The sequence below is a fragment of the Pangasianodon hypophthalmus genome, chromosome 9 (genome assembly GCF_027358585.1).
Source record: "Pangasianodon hypophthalmus isolate fPanHyp1 chromosome 9, fPanHyp1.pri, whole genome shotgun sequence".
In the NCBI taxonomy this organism is placed as follows: domain Eukaryota; kingdom Metazoa; phylum Chordata; class Actinopteri; order Siluriformes; family Pangasiidae; genus Pangasianodon; species Pangasianodon hypophthalmus.
The window spans coordinates 20,159,528-20,177,421 of record NC_069718.1 but is presented as its reverse complement, the minus strand read 5'-3'; the positions used below and the strand labels follow the sequence as shown (position 1 = coordinate 20,177,421).

Below are 17,894 nucleotides of genomic sequence, written 5' to 3'. Positions count from 1 at the left end.
ATCTCTGTCCCTCCATCAGCAGTAGTGGAAGTAGGCCATGTAAAGATAGCTGCAGCCTTAATACTGACTCCCAAAATACCAAAATGAGCAAAGAGAGAGAGAGAGACAGAAAGAGAGAGAGAGAGAGCGAGAGAGAGAGAGAGAAAGAGAGACAATCTGGGTCTTTTCTCTCTCCGCTCCTCTTCTTCTCTTCCTACAGCAAAAGTGCTCAGTGAGAGCGTGGGTGTGTGTGTGACTGTGTGTTCTCCTTCTCTGTTTCGTGTGAACTTGTTCTCTAGCTAATCACAGTTCAGACAGTTGCTATAGTGATGGAGCTGGTTTATTCCGGTATTCGGTCTGCTACGTCACAGAAAGTGTGGGGTTCTCAGGCAACCACCGCTGAGACACCAGTGTGTGAGCGCGCTTCAGTGTGTGGGTGTCATAAATACATGTCTGCCAGTGCAGGAACACAGTGAATATTGCTGCTCCATCACCTTTTTATAGGACAGCTGGACGGATTGAATGATGGATAGATTAGATTCTAATTTTGTTTAAACTTAGCAAGAAGCAGCCTTATTTTTTCCGATGGCTTACACGTTTGAACACTGATGTACAATGTGAGAGAAAACAAAGTTTTGAGATTATTTAAAATAATAGAATTATAAGTCAAATTATGATTTTTGTCCTTACATTCAATAATTGTGATAAATAAGAGTGATATTATTGTCAAAAATTTCATGCTGTTTTCAGCAACTGCACCGGACAGTGCCAAATGTCGAAATATTGGTTAGTGAGGTTACTAAGGTAAGGTTGATATGAATGAAAGGTCATCATAAAGATGCATGCACGTGTGTGTGTGTGTGTATGTGTGTGTGTGTGTGTGTGTGTGTGTGTGAGATCTTTGACCTGGTCAGCAGTCAGATGCTTCTTTTGCCTGGCATCTAAACAGGGCTGAGTCACCTACAGCAGTCAATACCTTCTCTCTCTCTCTCTCTCTCTCACACACACACACACACACACACACACACACACTTGGATGCATCAACGCTATCAATCTTTAAGCAATTACAGCCTCTGCCTCCAGGCCTTTCTCCACATCACACCTCGATTCTCGAGTGCTCTACACCTCTGCAGACTCACACACAGTTAAGCATCATCAGCAGGCTCAAACTTGCTCCAGAGTTGCCTTTTCAAATTGCTTTGCAGCTGAAAAGGACAACATCCAGCCATGTATTAGAAATGAATAGGTCTAAACTTTGAAAGGTTTAGACAAAAGCCTAAAACTATAGTCTCCGACTCCTCTGAGTATTTAAGGCCCAGCTTACAGAAACAGAGTGTGTGTGCTCTCTGTTGGCCTGAATGGGCACTGCACTTCCTCTCTGTCCACAGTTAATGAAATACTCTTCATACCAAAACATTCAGGATAGCGATATTGAATTTAGACCCTTAAGTTGTAAAACAGGACATGGGATCATAATGTGATAACATATATTATACCCAGTGCGGCTGAATGCTCTGATTAGTCCGCATGTGTGCTTTATTTTTGTATAACAGCATGGCTTGGAATGTAGTTACGGCTGTGACATGAACTATAGGGTTATATTAATGCACGCATTCTAATATGTTTTTGTGTCTATAGTAACAGCTCATACATACACTTGCACAAAGGATACTTCACATAATCACAAAGACTAATAATAATCAGATTTTTAAAACATGTTTAACAAAGTAAGATGTATAATTGTTGATGTGGTGAAGTTTTTTCTTAGGAGACATTTATTTAACATTTATGGAAGGAGTCTCGTTTGTAAGCGCACTGTAACAGTCACGGTGCTTTGTGAAGTTTATCAGCACAGTCTTCAGGACAGAGAGAGAGAGAAAAGAGAAAAGAGAGAGACTGGTGAGGGAATGACTGTTTATTGCAGCTATATAAGGTAAGAACAGGAACTAACTTGTCTCTTAGACGTTCCACAACATTAAATCTAACTATAAACTGTTAAAAAGCACAGCGTTTCTTTCATTAAGAAATGAAACACTGTTACTGTTGGCAAATCACAGTGGAATAACACACTCCAGACCGTGCCGTTAGGGGTCGTTGGGGGTTGCGCGGCATCAAACCCCCTCAGTATGCATTATTTTTGTATAACGGCACGTTCTGTCGTATGTTATTCCTTACATAATTATTACTAACCAAAATCTGGAGTCTGCCAAATTATTACCTAAAACCCCAAGGCATTAAGGTTTCCTTTCCCTGGAACTAATGGGCCCAAACCTGTCCCAGCAGTACAATGCCCCTGTACAACACGAGATCTATTAACACATGGTTTGCCAAGGGTGGTGTGGAAGAACCCAAGTGGCCTGCGCAAAATCCTGGTTTCAATTGCACTGAACACCGGAATTACGGCTGCACACCAGGCCTCCTCGCCCCACATCAGTGCACGACCTCTCGTGCTCTTGCTACTGAATGAGCACAGCCACGTTCCAAATCTAGTGGAAAGCCTTAGAGCCATGGAGGGTGTTATGGCAGCAAAGGGGGGACCAACTCCGTATTAATACCCATGGTATTGGAATGGGATGTTCAATAGGTGTCTCCACATTTTTGGCCATACATGTAATAATGCTGTCAAATCACACTATATAAGAATGAACCAACTCTTAAAATGCACTAGTGTGGACAAGCTGGCAGCTCAGCAGAAATCTTTGATTCTGATACTGAGAGTGCACAGCATGGCAGCTATAACAGTGTTTGGGAGGTTTTTCTGCCGTGTTCAGTAGCCTCAGCAGCATCAAAAACAAGTCTGGATCAGCCTCTTTGAGCTAGCATGCATCTGACTCTTAACTTGAGTGGGATTGGACAATGATGTGCAACCCAGGGCTGTGTTGCATGAATACTTTTTCTTATTTACATAGCAAGACCTTTAAATGTGAGAGTATAAAAAATGTGCACACTGGTTTCTCTGCAAGTTACTAATAGCCATAAATGCATAAATCTGTTCTCTGCATCTTGACACAAAAATACATTCATGTGCATCTTCACAGAAGTATAAACACCTGAGCTCTTTATATCAAAATCTCTGACATATGCTAACTTGTAATAATCAGTACACCAGCATACACCAACCAGAATAAATAAAAAAAAGGACTTATTAGCTTCTATTCTAAAGTTTATGTCTTGTGTGATAAATTGTGTAATATATCAAATGGACAAACAGGTCAAAACCATAGACTGGGTGATTACTTTGATTTATAAGAGGTTTTGGTGAGTTTATATATGATGCATTGTTAATCGAAGAGAACACCAAGAACAGCTACTCTGTTAGGCATTACAGCAGAGAAAGAAGGTATCTATCTTCTTTAAAGGGCTTGTGGAGAAGTTTCTCTAATCTCTGGATAGGTTCAGTAGCTTGGCAGTAGTACTTAGCTTAATTAACAGCTTTGAGGCAGTTGAGTGATGTTTTACTTCAGGACGTTTTGCCTTTGGACACACTAGGTATAGTATTAACATTTACACCACAAAATAAATTCAGATATATTTTAGACTATTGTAAGACTCAAAACCTACAACTCAAAACAAAGATCTCATATTTAACATTCAGCTCTGATGGAATCATAAGTTAACATTAACAATCTCTCATCTGCTTGTCATGACCTGTCCATGGTACCAGGAATTTACAGTGTTGCCTTCAGGAATTTTGTATGAGGCGGGGCTGATATGCCTGCTGTTGACCATTTGCTGGTTAACCTATAAATGTCATGAGAAATAGATATTTAACATGAGCATCTACAGTTGCAATCTGATATATTCAACCACTCCCTCACACACACACTTTAAAAGGTATTATGATGATGTGTATAGAATTGAATGAAAATATACAACATGTGTCAGTAAAAAAATAAAGAATATTTATTGATACATACAAGCAATTTTGATAACATAAGTTGACATAATTTTGAGTTTAAATGAAAAACATCTAGCTCTCTTGACAAATGTCCATGTGCACTATTATTCAACCCCCAACTTCAGTACTTGGTGGAGCATCCTTTTGCCTTGATAACCTCTAATGAGCAATTTCAGTAAGTGCTGACAATCTTCTGCACCTCTCTCTTGGAATCTTTGCCTATTCTTCTCGTGCAAAAGCTTTCATCTCATTGAGGTTTGAAGGCTTCCGTGATGCAGCTGCTTTCTTTAAATCCCACTAAAGATTTTCTATGGGATTTAAATCTGGAGACTGAGAAGGCCACTCCAGGACATTCCAGGGAGGATTCATTCCTTATCCACGCTTTGGTTGACTTAGAAGTGTGCTTGGGATCATTGTCTTGCTGGAGACTCCAATTATCACCAAGGTTCAAGTTCAGCACAGAAGGCTTAACATTCCTCCTCAAAATGACTTAGTATTTCTGTGAATCCATGATGCCTGTCACACGGTCAAGATTGCCAGTTCCTACAGCAGAAAAACATCCCCACATCATCACTGACCCACCTCCATGCTTGACCGTGGGGATACTATTCTCCTGGTCTCGGCTTTCTTGCGCCAGACAAACCGCTGATCCGTATGGCCAAACAGTTCCAGCTTTGTTTCTTTACTCCATAACTGTGTCCCAGAACTCTGCAGACCTATCCAAATTACTTCTGGCATATTCCAGTTGACCCTTATTGTGCTTCTTGGTCAAGAGTGTCGTGCGTCGTGGAGTCTGGCCATGAAGTCCTTGGTTGTTAAGTGATCTTCTTTGATTGCCACTGACACATTTGTCCCAGCCTTCATCAGGTCATCCTGTAAGTTTTTTGCAGTAACATGGGGGGTTTTCTTCATTGTCCTGATGAGATGGCTAAGGCCTCTTGATGAAATTTTGGGCTTTCTCACACAGTCAGGCAGGTCATTATACAGGGATTAGATAATTGTGTGTAGCATGACAGTATTAACAAAATATCTTGCTACTCTACAATACTACATCATTCACTTTCTTTGTTCATTTGCTGTATCGTTCAACTGAGAAAGACTTAATCTGATGCAAAATCTAGCTCTGCAGAAAAGTTTAAAGTTATAAATCCTTACTTTCTTTGGGGGTTTGAATACAACTGATTGCAACTGTATCTACTTACTACTAACCTAATCAGGGGAAAGCACATGCACACATAAATATACACACAGATATAGAGGAAGAGCTACACACATATTCTGGGTAGCTTACTTAGTTTATCCTTTACATATGAGTGAGATTATGAGAGTGATAAATGAATCCCTGTAAAAGCTTCATGCCTTGAGGCAGCTTTGCATCTCAGACCTATAAATCAACTCTAATGAGTTCTAATTAGTGCAAAACTCCTTGAAAGTCATTCTGGAGGTTTTCTCTCACAACAGCTGCGTAATGAGTTGGACCTCACTGGCCTGATGTAAGCACATGCTTTCAATTTAATGTTTCATTGCTTCTTCAAGTTAGCAAATTCAAACCACTTTCATACGCCATCAAGAACAAAAAAGAAAATGCATGTATGTGGTGCTTTCTGGGCCTATTAAAGGACAGCGGTGGTCACGCGGCTCACTGTGCCTACAGCACACACAGCCTGCTCTCACCAACACAATGTGGAACACAGCCTGCAGGCCAATGTTGTTTCAGGATCTTCTCCAAGCAGAACATAAGAGAAAGAGAGAAAGAGAGAGAGAGAGTCAAGAAGAATGTTGTCTTTGTGATTCTTCAATATTTTCCTTTCCAGTGATTTCCAACAGAGGGCAGCAGTGAGCACTCAGCAAAATTCTTCTCACTCTCTAGTAAACATACACCATTACAGACCTAAACAATGTGCATGTGTGTGTGACGATGCTTTCTGCAATTACTATAAATAATCTAATGTGATTCCAGTTGAAGTTGATTCTGGTTAACTGGTGAATTTGTTACACTGTAAAGGACACTGTATACATAGTTGTAAATGTTTTTCTTTCCTTTGTTAAAGTGGCATAACCTGTGGCTATTATGTCATTGTGTTCAGATGCACTGAGCACATTAATCAAACAAGAATGAATAATAAGCCAAGCTCAAACAGGTGTTCACAAGCAGCAAAGCACAAAAAAACAGAGCTTAAGGGCAAAGTAGATAGTAATACAACAAAGATGACGGTTATTATATACTGTGTGTGTGTATGTGTATATATATATATATATATATATATATATATATATATATATACATATACATATACCTATATATTTACTAAAATATCACTTGGGAACATATAATTGTAAATTTAAACAGTATACAATTCTATTAATTATGCATGTAATGTTCCACAGTTTGAACACCAGAGGTGCGCAACCCAAACAGTTAAAATATATAGAGAGCATGCTAGTCACGTGATCACATTCTTTGATGGAGAGCCTGCACTTGTGAAGTCCGATAGCCAGTTCGCTCCATATTGCAACGACCAACATGCATTACGTTATACGGTTACACAATCACATTATAACGGTTAAAAAAACTCTTCTGTAGCTGTCAAACAACACCAAAGGCTGTGGAAATCGGGCATTTTAGTCGACTTTGGAGCTCTATTTCTGCTGTAGAGCTCATTATGTTTCAGTTGATCATTTTCAAAGTCCCCAGGTCAGACTGGGAGAATGTATAAACTGATTTTTTTTTATTTTGGTGACCCTGTGTTACATTTTGTTTACAATATATGCTACTGTTTGGAGCAATTTTTGATTTATTTAGTTTTATACAGACAAAAATCCACACTGTTTTTCGATTCAGAAATAAAATTCTTTTTGATCTGAAAAGTGTTTTCACTCATAATTTTTCTTTTTTCAATTTTTGTTCAAAATATTCTGAGAATCAAATCGAATCAAAAGATGATTGAAGTGTTTTGTTACACCCCTAATCATAAGTCATTTTTAGTATGCTTGTAGTCAGACTGCGGACCTGTATGAGCACAGATAACACTTGATTTTAGAAGTTTTACTGTTAAACATTGAATTCATTAATTGCAGTTTTATACATCAGCCTTGTCATGGCAAATTTCTTCCATTTGTAAAATGACACAAACACTATATAGCAACCAAACTGCTTCAGGCTACAAAAGACATAAGTGTGCTTAACGCAAGTTCATTTTGGTGAATTGCATTTACTGAAATCAGCATTGCAATGTATTTCTGCTATGACGGATCTCTGAGGTATCAGCAGCTTAAATGATACTTACAAACAGTTTTCAGTACTCAGTGTTTTCTAATAATCGTCAAAGATTTGGCATTTCTCCTGTGCAACCACTTCTTCTGTGGACCATAAATATATCTGCTTACAAAATAAGAAATAATTTTATTTTTGAATTCCCAATATCCATGTATACGTTTGGCTAAATCATATTCTAAAACCAATCTGTCTAAGCTTTAATTCTAACAAAGGACTACATTAGGCCCATCTCCTCAGCAGGAACAATTAGTACCACAGATTCCAACTCAAAGAGTGGAAGAATTCAGGATACAATATAGAGTCACTTAAAGGGCTTTTACTGTACAGCGAGAGGAATCTTGTCAGCTACTTGACTACTGCTCACACTGCATGACTCGATCTCTTGATGATGAACATCGCATCACAAATGTGTTCATACTTTATGATACCTTGTTATGCTGCTGAGCACACTGCGTGTCTGTCCACTAGCACTGAAGCAGGAACTAGGGGTGCTGAGGGTGCTGCAGCACCTCCGGCTTTCAGGATTACTTTCATTGCAACTGCTAACATAATAATATATAGATAAACAAATAAAGAAATAAACAAACTTTAAAACTGAATCTTTTGAGTATATGTCAGAGATAGTATTCCTCTTATAACACAGTAATTTGCCAACAATTACAATTACAAAGTTATTAATGAACGATACATTTAAGCAGTATTGCACGAGCAAGAGTGTAGTTATGCTGAATATCAGCACAGCTGTGATCCAGGCCAAGTTTAGTTTAAATTAGTTAAATTTAGTTTATTTTTGCTCCGTAAGTGGAAATCTAAAGAGGCCACATTTACTGATAGTCCGTCGGCTAGCTGGCTAGCTAGCACACAATGATGTACATTCCTGTTAAAGGTGCATCAGGGTGAAATTTGCTTCTTCTTCCTTTCAATCTTCATCTGACTAGCTTTCACATTTTAAATCAGAAGTTGTATTCATGAAAAAGGTATCGTTTGCCATTTCCACTCAAGACGTCGCTAACACTACTGTAGTAACAGTGTCAGTGGGACTGTTGCTAGAGGTGGAATTTTACGTAGCGAACATGAACACGCGGAGTGATACACACAGTGAAACGTCTCAGTGTGGTTATTCTAAATATAAGCACTCTTGGAATGCTACTCATCCAATCAAATTAGTGAACTGTAACTAACTGGTGTTAACTGTTAAATTTTATGGAAACTCCAAGAGACTCAAGTCTTCAAGACAGAGGAGGTAAACAATAACAGGTTCTTTCATCCATTTTTTTTTTTATTAGGCTTAGATTATATGAATGAGCTGTTACTACAGAAACGATAACACATTGGAACGAGTGCATTAATTTAAAGCAAAGACCAAAGAATATAGACACGTTCACTTAGTGCCACTTCCATCACCTGGGTGGTTTTTTTTTTTTTAATTATTTTTATTTTTTGTAATTTTGGTGTTGGATTCAAAGTCATGAAACAAGCCAGTCATGCAATGCTTGCAGCTTACATCACGTAAATATGGTTGCTGAGCAACCACTCCACGGTGATGATAGCAAAATCACAGTTAGACTAACTGTGCTAACTAGGCACCTGATGTGCATATCAGATCGTGACACAGCTCACACTACAAAATGTCCAATTACATTTCCAAAAAATTCAGTCAAACACACTTCGAATCATTTGCCCTTTCACACTGTGCAATTAACGCACAATTTACCATCAGATTCACATGTGATTTACCATCCAATTCAAAAAAATTTATGGTGACAGCAAAATCATGTCTAAATTGTGCCAAAAGTGTACAGGCCTGGACTAGACCTCTCAGTAAGTTGTTAAAAAATGTCTGAAAGCTGTTGGCAAGCATGAATGGCATCACCAATTATTCATCATGCCCTGTAAGTCTTCTATTTATCACATTCACAAGGACTTGCAGGTGGAACTGCTCCCAAAAGGCTCCCAAGACTGCAGCTCTGGGCAGATCTTTTCGTTATGATCTTTTCCCAGACAGTGCAAACACAACTGGTGACATATCCTTTCTGTATTCTCCTTCCAAATGCTAAAGTTCCTCTGAAGATAAGGGTATTGAAGATTGGGTCTGTGGCTCAGTGGCTAGTGGGGACTTTATGGGACATGCCTATTGTGCTCCTCTGTGCTGCTGTAGGTGAATGATTCTGGAATTATTCGTCAAGTGAAACCTCTTAATCCAGATTAGAGAGAATATCTTTTAATCTTCTGATAAACTTTAAGTAGAACCTCCTTGTTCAACTAGATCTCTACCGTGAGACCACTGCCATAAGTTTGATCGTCTCCTGATGTTTTTTTCTGCCACTCACCTGATGATTGAATAGCCTAGAATCAGGAATATAATAGAATATACAGGAATATAAAAATGGATTTTTGTTGATCGCAACTGTGACGAGTGAGAATGGGTACAATGTGTTGGAACATTTAGAGGCTTACATTTCATGTGGACTAGCATAGCTTTGGAAGATGGCGAGATGCTGTATTCAATTTTGCTGCGCCCCGAGGAGAGTACCTTGTTGGCTCAGCGTAACTAAAGAAATCAAAATGTAGGCCTAAAGAGATGCGTTACGTCATCGTACTGAAATCATTGGATTATCCTACTGAAAAGACAACAGCTGTTGCCTATGGTCCTATCTCAACAGTAACCCAGTTCTTAAGCCAACACACACACACACACACACGCACGCATGCATGCAAAAACAGATACAACATAAAAGTAAACTGAACATCAAAACCCTTTCATGCAGCCAGAGCAGAGCTTCACAGTGGCACTCACACAATACTCTTTAGCCAGGAACGATGATTGCATGAACAAACAGCAGAGAATACAGACATGCAGAGCTGTCGCACGCTTTCAGTGCTGTCACATGTGAATTCTTACATACTGCAATTGTCGTATATCATAGAGGAAGCAACACCCAATGAAAGATACAGTTCACTGGATTTACTAAGCCAACCTCTGGTCACCTTCACATACATTAGCAAGCATTTAGTTTCAGGTGACTTATGTTTCTTGTGTCTTTCGCTCAGCTAAAAATACACAATCTCTCTCTCTCTCTCTCTCTCTCTCTCTCTCTTTCTACATAATATCACCACACCCACTACAGATGTCTTTCTTGCATGAATGTGTTTGTGTGTTTTAGGGAACTGAAAGGTTTCTATGTTCTTTCTCTGATGCTCTGTTGTGGCTGTAGGATTTGAGGAATCACAATGTCTAGTAGGGAGTGGTGAATCTGTCATATTTATGTCATTTATAGAGAGTACGCTGTACCACGATGGACACATGGATACATGCAGACAATAGATTTGAGGATAAATGGTTACGATCAAACAGTCACGGCCTGCCTGCAGAGAAACAAGATACTTCTTTGTTAAGTCAAAGATATACATGTTATTCACAATTTACCTGAGAGCCCTGAGATGGCTGAAGTACTTTTCAAGCACGCAATTCACACCAAAGACCTCAGCACTCTTGAGACTTCTGAAGCCCGTGACCCTGTGTCTCTTCTGATTGAATTTACCTGTGCCTTATCTTCTCAAGAGATTAATTTGTTTGAAGCCTTTTTTTAATTCTTAAAAGCATCCAACGTGTTCAGAAGGATTCCAAAGCAAAGACAATATATATGTCAAGATTCCAATTTAGATGGAAGCACAAGAAATAATTTAATACTATTGTTCGACAGTATTACACAATCATCCCTAGACACCCTTAGATCTTTCAAGCCTTAATATCAGGGTCTGAATTGAAAATTTTCCTCTACCTGCCAATGGGACAGGTATATACAGTATATGTAAGAAAAAAAACACGACAGGGGACATGTTATGTTATAGGACAATAATCAACAAGGCAGTTGAATATTTTCCAAAAAACAGCATATCATGAAGTGTTTTATTCCTCTTATAACACCACAATCTGCCAATGATTACAATTTTAAATGCTGTGGAATGTCTGCAAGACGAGTTATTTCCTGTTACCTAATCTAATGTTGTCGTCTTTCTTTCTGTTGAAGTAAATAAGAGAAAAATACAAAGCTTGTCAAGTTACCAAGAAACCAAAAGGAACAAAGCACTGTGTCCTGAAGCCTCTCCTGTGAAAGAATACTCACTGTCTGTTACAAAACGCTGACACCTGAGACTTCTTCAATAAATGCTAAATAAACATCTGCTCACATACCAACAATTACACACATTTTTAAAATCTGTTTATGTGGAATGTCTGCCAAGTCGCTTTGTTAGCTGTTACTATAGAAAGGATAATGTATAAGAACAAGTGCTTTAATATAAACCTGTGGTTTGCCTCGCAGCAGAACTACTGATAAAACATATCAGTATGTTGTATCCCCCCAAGCCTCTCTGTGAAAAACAGACAATGGATCAACATTGTCAGTGTTACAGTAGGCTTATCTTATTTAACAGGCAATGGTTAGATTCAGCCTTTACGAGCCCTAATGCTATTTTTCAATGCTCTTTTATATACCTACTAAAAGTTTCTTTTGTCAACAAAAGACAAAATGTTGTGAGTCAATAAAAAGCTTATTTGATTTGATACCTGTTGATTCATAAATATGACAGGCAGCCTACATACTCAATTAAATTTATTAAAGGCCACATTGATTATGCTTAAACCTGTTACACAATGCATTAGATGACTTTGTCCAAATTGATAGTTCTCTCTGAATACTTAATTATGATTTGGAAGCAAAGTAAATTGTCGTCAAGGAAAAATCTGTACTGAATAAGCCTGGAAACGGATAATTTGCTTCTTGTCATACAGACAGACGAAGTTAGGCCTCTGTTTCAGTCTCTGCTGAGATCCATCATTGTCTGTGCGCATTTGAGTGAACACCATGAACGGAGCCTTATTAATAACAAAATGTACAACTTATAGTCATACTGCCTAGACAGTAGAGCTAGGTTATAAATCGCTAACCACCGAGGAAAAAGAACCTAAACCATCAAGCAAAAAGGACAAAAATCTGGCCACTCCTAACTTTAACCAAATCATACTCAAAGTTTTGTTAAAACTAAAAAAGACAGAGAGCATTCTCTAAAACAGATTGTAGTGTTCCTGAGCTGAGTCATCACAGTAGCAGCCAGAGTTAGTTAGTCAGTTAATATTTGACAATTTTGGACGCATAATTCACACGCCACACCATGCTCAGATACCTCATACATCATGGGTCAACTAGTGAACCCAGTAAAGTACTTCAGAGGACTCAACCGTATAATGTAAAAAAAAAAAACTGTAGCAAAGATGTTTTCATAAACGTATGGAAAAAACTGGCCTAAATTCAGCGACAGATTTCTAAACATGAACTAAAGTGGCTTCTATAGCGGACACTGTTACAGCTCTTCTAATCTCATGAATTTATGTAAATTATTTACCTGAAGTCAGCTTAGACACTAGCTACACTGTTGGAGACGTTAGGTCAGATGGGGAACAGTTTTTACATTCTTTCCTAGATTTTCCACTTGATTTACCCTCTGTGGTCAGATTAGCAAACTGGCAACATGGCTTGTTTAAAAAAGTCAACAGAGAAGTATGCGTATGTTCTCCCCACTTCATATTCAAAACAGTCATCTGTCCAGACTCCATGATGTTAGTCAAAAGTGATAACGTGTAGCGCTACTATGAACCAAAACACAATCACTTCAAATCGACTGCTTTATAACCATAAACTAATCATTAATGGTTAAGCATTAAAAGGTAACGCTTGTCGCCATTCAGTCACGTTAGCTGTTTATCTGAACATTTGTAAGCAAGAAATTTTATGAAAACTTTTACAAATTTTAGTTGAATACCCGTCATACACCATCACTAGCCTTCACAACACTCACTTGTTCTGCGAGCTTCAGACTACATGGCTAGATTTCTTTTCCCGCTCTGTCTGTGTGTAATGTTAAAGAGTAACTCGGGAAGTTAGAGCTCAGAATTATGTCATTTTTTTACCTTTCCAAGTAGGAATTCCGAGGTGAGGAGGTGTTGTATGTTGTCTTTGGTTTTTCTTAGTCAGAGGTCAGAAATTCTGAGTTACAAGCTGTAGTTGAACACGGCATAAGTCTTTGCTTAATACTCTAAATTACATCAAATGTAAATTATGGATATCGAAAAAAATATATACAATAATTACAACAATAATTGTAATTATCATTGTATCACCAAGGCCTCTGCTATAGTGTGCTCAGTTTTTCAAAAATAGAATAACATTAATTAATTTGTTTTTCTTATATAATATGTGAAGAGATGTTATTAGACAGTAGATAGTGTTAGAGATTAGACAGTCTTCGTCTGAGTGTGTTATGCTGCCCTGTGATGCATCAGCAAGAGCAGCAGTTCTATAAGCTGTGCTTCATGTGTCTTGGAGGAAGCACGTGTTTTCCCTAACCTCCCTGGCTGATAGTTGCCATGTGATAAGGGAGAGTTAGCTAGTGAATGGGAATCGGCAAAACCAAGTTAGGGAGTAAACATGGGGGAAATACAAAAATAAATAAATAAATAAAAACACAATAAACATTATACAGAAGACCCCACATGTTGTTTCTTTACTCTACATCCTAATCATATCATATCATATCATATCCATATGTGCTTTCTGAACAGCCCATTCCAGACTTAGTCCCCCCTTTACTGTTATAGTAACCTCCACTCTTCTGGGAAGGTTTTCCACTAGATTTTGGAGTGTGGCTGTGGGGATTTGTGTTCATTCAACGACAAGAGCATTAGTGAGGTCAGGCACTGATGTTGGGTGAGGAGGCCTGGGGTGCAGTCAGTGTTTCAGTTCATCCCAAAGGTGTTCAGTGGTGTTGAGGTCAGGGCTCTGTGCAGGTCACTCGAGTTCTCCTGCTCCAACCTTCACACACCATGTCTGCATGGAGCTCACTGTTCCAGTTCCAGTGAAAGGAAATTATAATGCTACAACATACAATGTCATCCTATACAATTGTGTGCTTCCAACTTTGTGGCAACAGGTTGGGGAAGAACCACATATGGGTGTGATGGTCAGGTGTCCAAAAACTTTTGGCCATATAGTCTATAAGACACCCCGATGTAAGTGAGCCCACTTCATGGTTTGGGTCTTAAGACCACAGAAACCAATTTTCTGGTTCCTGAATCTGGTCTTGATCTCTTACAATCTCAGACAAGACATGGTCTCCTTCCAGCATGCTGAAGGTAATAATCAGTATTTACGTCAGCAGTGTTCTGTGCTCTTAACCACCAAGTCTTTTTAGGTTTGATTATAAGTAACATCACTTTACCAGTACTGTCACTAACGAAGTGAGAGAATGACTTTTCAAAACTGCTTGACACTGCTTTCCAATCTTCTGAAGGCTTTGGAAACTTGTTCAAAGGGAAGATACAACTAATGGTGTTGTTCTTTCGGCTGCTCCCATGAGGGGTCGCCACAGCAGATCACCTTCCATTGTCCGCATATTGATTTGGCACAGGTTTTACGTCGAAAGCCCTTCCTGACACAACCCTCCTTATTTATCTGGGGTTGGGACCGGCACTGAGAGTGCACTAGCCTGTGCACTGCCAGGGGCTGGGGTTGGCACCCAGTGTGGGGCTCAAATCCACGATCAAGAGTCCCATGCTTTACCAACTAAGCTAGCCATGCACCACACAAACCAGCTCACCTGGTAGTTTTGTAGTTAAATGAGACTAAACACTTGTGGGACTAGACGATTGGGAGGATACTGGACAACCCAAGGCACACAATTAGTCCAAGAAATTTACTGGAGTCAATAATTTGAATTTTTTAAACCGTATCACTACTAATTAGCATAAAATTGTGGAAAGCTCAATTCAAACATTGCACTGTTGTCATGTCGCTTGTTACTGTCCCCACATCCTGCCTCTGTGTTGAAAAATTACACAGGAAATGAATTGCTGCCTGTCGCTTAGCTAGTGTGACCCCTGCATTCACACCGGGTGGAGCTAATGCCAGCAAGATACTGTAGATGCTAAGAGCTTATCCTAAGTGAAAAACTCTGTGTAGTTGCATATTGTTTTCTTTACATATTCTATTTTATTCACATTACATTCCTTTATAGGTTACTGGTCCCTGGAGGACTAGTGGTTAGGCCAAGACGCTCTCACTGCCGTGGCCTGGGTTCGATTCCCAGCCGGGGAACCAACCCCATCCACTGGAGTCTGGAGCCTGGCTAGCTCAGTTGGTAGAGCATGAGACTCTTGATCGTGGATTTGAGCCCCACTCTGGGTACCAACCCCAGCCCCTGGGGGTACACAGGCTAGTGCGCTCCTGGTGCCGGTCCCAAGCCCTGATAAAATTGGGGAGGGTTGCGTCAGGAAGGGCATCCGGCGTAAAATTTGTGCCAAATCAAATACGCGGACCAATGATCCACTCTGGCGATCCCTAACAGGAGCAGCTGGAAGAAGAACAACATCCTCTACAGGATACTACATTTTATTATATATCTACTAGATTTTATTAAATTCTATTTTTATTAAGTGTGTATATCTTAGTTCTGTTCGTTGCTGCGCTGTAAGACAAGGAACTAAGGAAAAACATTTCACTACATCACATGTATGTAAAATGTATGTGACAAACAAAGAACCTTGAACCTTGAGAGGTCATGGTCAGGGTCTGGGTGTCAGGGGTGTGGTGGTGACTCGTGTCTGTGTGTGTAGCTGGTCTTGGTGTCAGGTCAGAGCTGTATGGATTACTACATCCATACAGAGAAGCTCTAGAGCAGCAGTTTATTCCAGCACTTTCTGGAGCGCGAGAGTGGCGGGAAACAGGGAATCACCCAACGGCTGCCGGCTGACGTCACTCTCCACACAGACCAGTTTCTAGCAACAGGGAAGGAGCGTTTATTCAGTGCACAACATTCCGTTTTACACAAGTGTGTCGCCTTGGTGCTTCTGCCAGGACTCATATCTGTCTCACACACCCATACACACACACACCACACCCGCACCACACGCCCACTGAACCGCACACTGCCGTACTGAACGGTGTGTGTGAGCTGTGGTGTTTTACTCCTGCACTCCGCCGTGTCATCCCTCCATCCCCTAACCCTGTATGTCAATATATTCATTTCTTTCTTTCTTTCGGTGTGCTTGTACACGTACACTGTACCTGACACAATTACACGCTAGAGCTAACATATGTATACATATATATATATATATATATATATATATATATATATATATATATATATATATAAAACAACAGAGATGTAAACACAAACACGGAAGAAATAAACAGACACACAAACTGCCTCCGTTGCCATGAGCAACTTCCGACTCGCTCCGGCCATTACTGCAGGCTGGAATACTGAGCTGTACAGCTGAACGCTCGCATGTGTGTGTGTGTGTGTGTGTGTGTGTGTGTGTGTGTGTGTGTGTGTGTGGACCGACCCTGTGCACATTAACAGCCCTGTGATGTTCAGGGCGCCTGCATCTCTCACTGTCGGACACAAAAACACACAAGTCGCGCGGTGAACCGACCGCCGCCCCTCATTACTTACCTTCGATGGTGAGTCGCCTTGTCTTTCTTCCCTTTCGGCCTCCTTTTCCGAGCCTGAATAGCCATGACTGGAGGAGAGAGGTCGGGGAAGGGTGCGAGGAGAAGAGGGTGAAGACAGGACCGGGGGAGGAGCGGGTGAGAACAGAGGAAGAACGCGATAAGCTAGCTGTCCGGTGAAAGCATCTCTTTCAACCCAACGCTCTTACACACACACACACACACATACACACACACTCTCTCTGGTTCAACAAGAAGCTTCTAAAAAGCTGTACCAACATTAACAGATAGTTTTTTGATTCATAAAACAAATAAATAAAATCTCTACCTTTTCTGGAGCTCATGATGTCCTCCGTCCTCGCCGTCGGAGGCAGCGATGGGCCGCTTCTCTCGCCAGTCTCGCCGGAGGAGGATGCGCGCTCCCTCAGTCAACCAGGAGCGAAAGCGCGCGCACGAGTGTCGTTCGAGAACGAATCGACTCTTTTACAAACGAATCGACTCTTTTGTAAACGAATCGACTCTTTGGATTTGAATGGTAAAGTTAAGGCAAAAACCAACAGGCTTTCGGTAAATTAAAGGCAAAACTAATAATACGGTAACAATTTTTACAGAAAATTCATCAGTGTTTGATAAGTCTAATGCTGTTATATGCAATGCAACTCCGTTGTTTGGCCCAGCATATTGTAGTGTAGTGTGTTGAGGAGGTGAAAAGTTATCAGGATAAATAGGAATTATCTTCAAATTCTTCTGGAAACGCAGACACAGTATTATGAATGCAGGAATGTTTGCTGTCTATGCAAATACATAGTGTCTCGCTGTTTTTGCAAGTATTTTAATAAATTGGAGAAGAAGCGCAGTGCAAAGAAATTTTATTATGTTTACTAGATACTAGTTTAAGATTTGATTTAATAATAGACAGACCAAAAAAGAAGCATTACAGGTCACAATATCTCTAACTTCGCTAAGCTTGTAGCTTCACTACAATATCTCTGAATCAATCAATCAATCAATCCTGTGAATGAACCGTTTGGGAGCCGAAAGAGTCGGTTCTTATTGGTGAGCTGAGCCAGTTGTTCTGATTCACTGAAAGGAATTCCCAACATTAGCGCGCACAGATAGACGGGCGCGCGCGTTATCTGTGTACCTGCTCCCATAATGTAATGCTACAGGCGGTGAGTTTGCTCTGCACAGGTGAGCCCCATCTGTAGGCTGTATCTGAAGTTCATA

At 40.0% G+C, this 17,894-nt stretch overlaps 1 protein-coding gene across 2 annotated transcripts in view; it reads right to left on the bottom strand.

Annotated features, from left to right (window-relative positions):
- srpk2 (SRSF protein kinase 2) overlaps positions 1-17,133 on the bottom strand; it is a 61,579-nt gene extending 44,446 nt beyond the window's left edge. For both annotated transcript variants that reach the window (XM_053237109.1, XM_034307282.2), the window contains exons 1-2: positions 16,996-17,133; positions 16,672-16,738 (exon numbers count right to left, since the gene is read on the bottom strand). In XM_053237109.1, coding sequence (XP_053093084.1) covers positions 16,672-16,738; positions 16,996-17,011 — 83 coding nt within the window. In that variant the 5' untranslated portion in view covers positions 17,012-17,133. The remainder of the gene's footprint in view (positions 1-16,671; positions 16,739-16,995) is intronic.
- Positions 17,134-17,894: the final 761 nt, after the last annotated feature.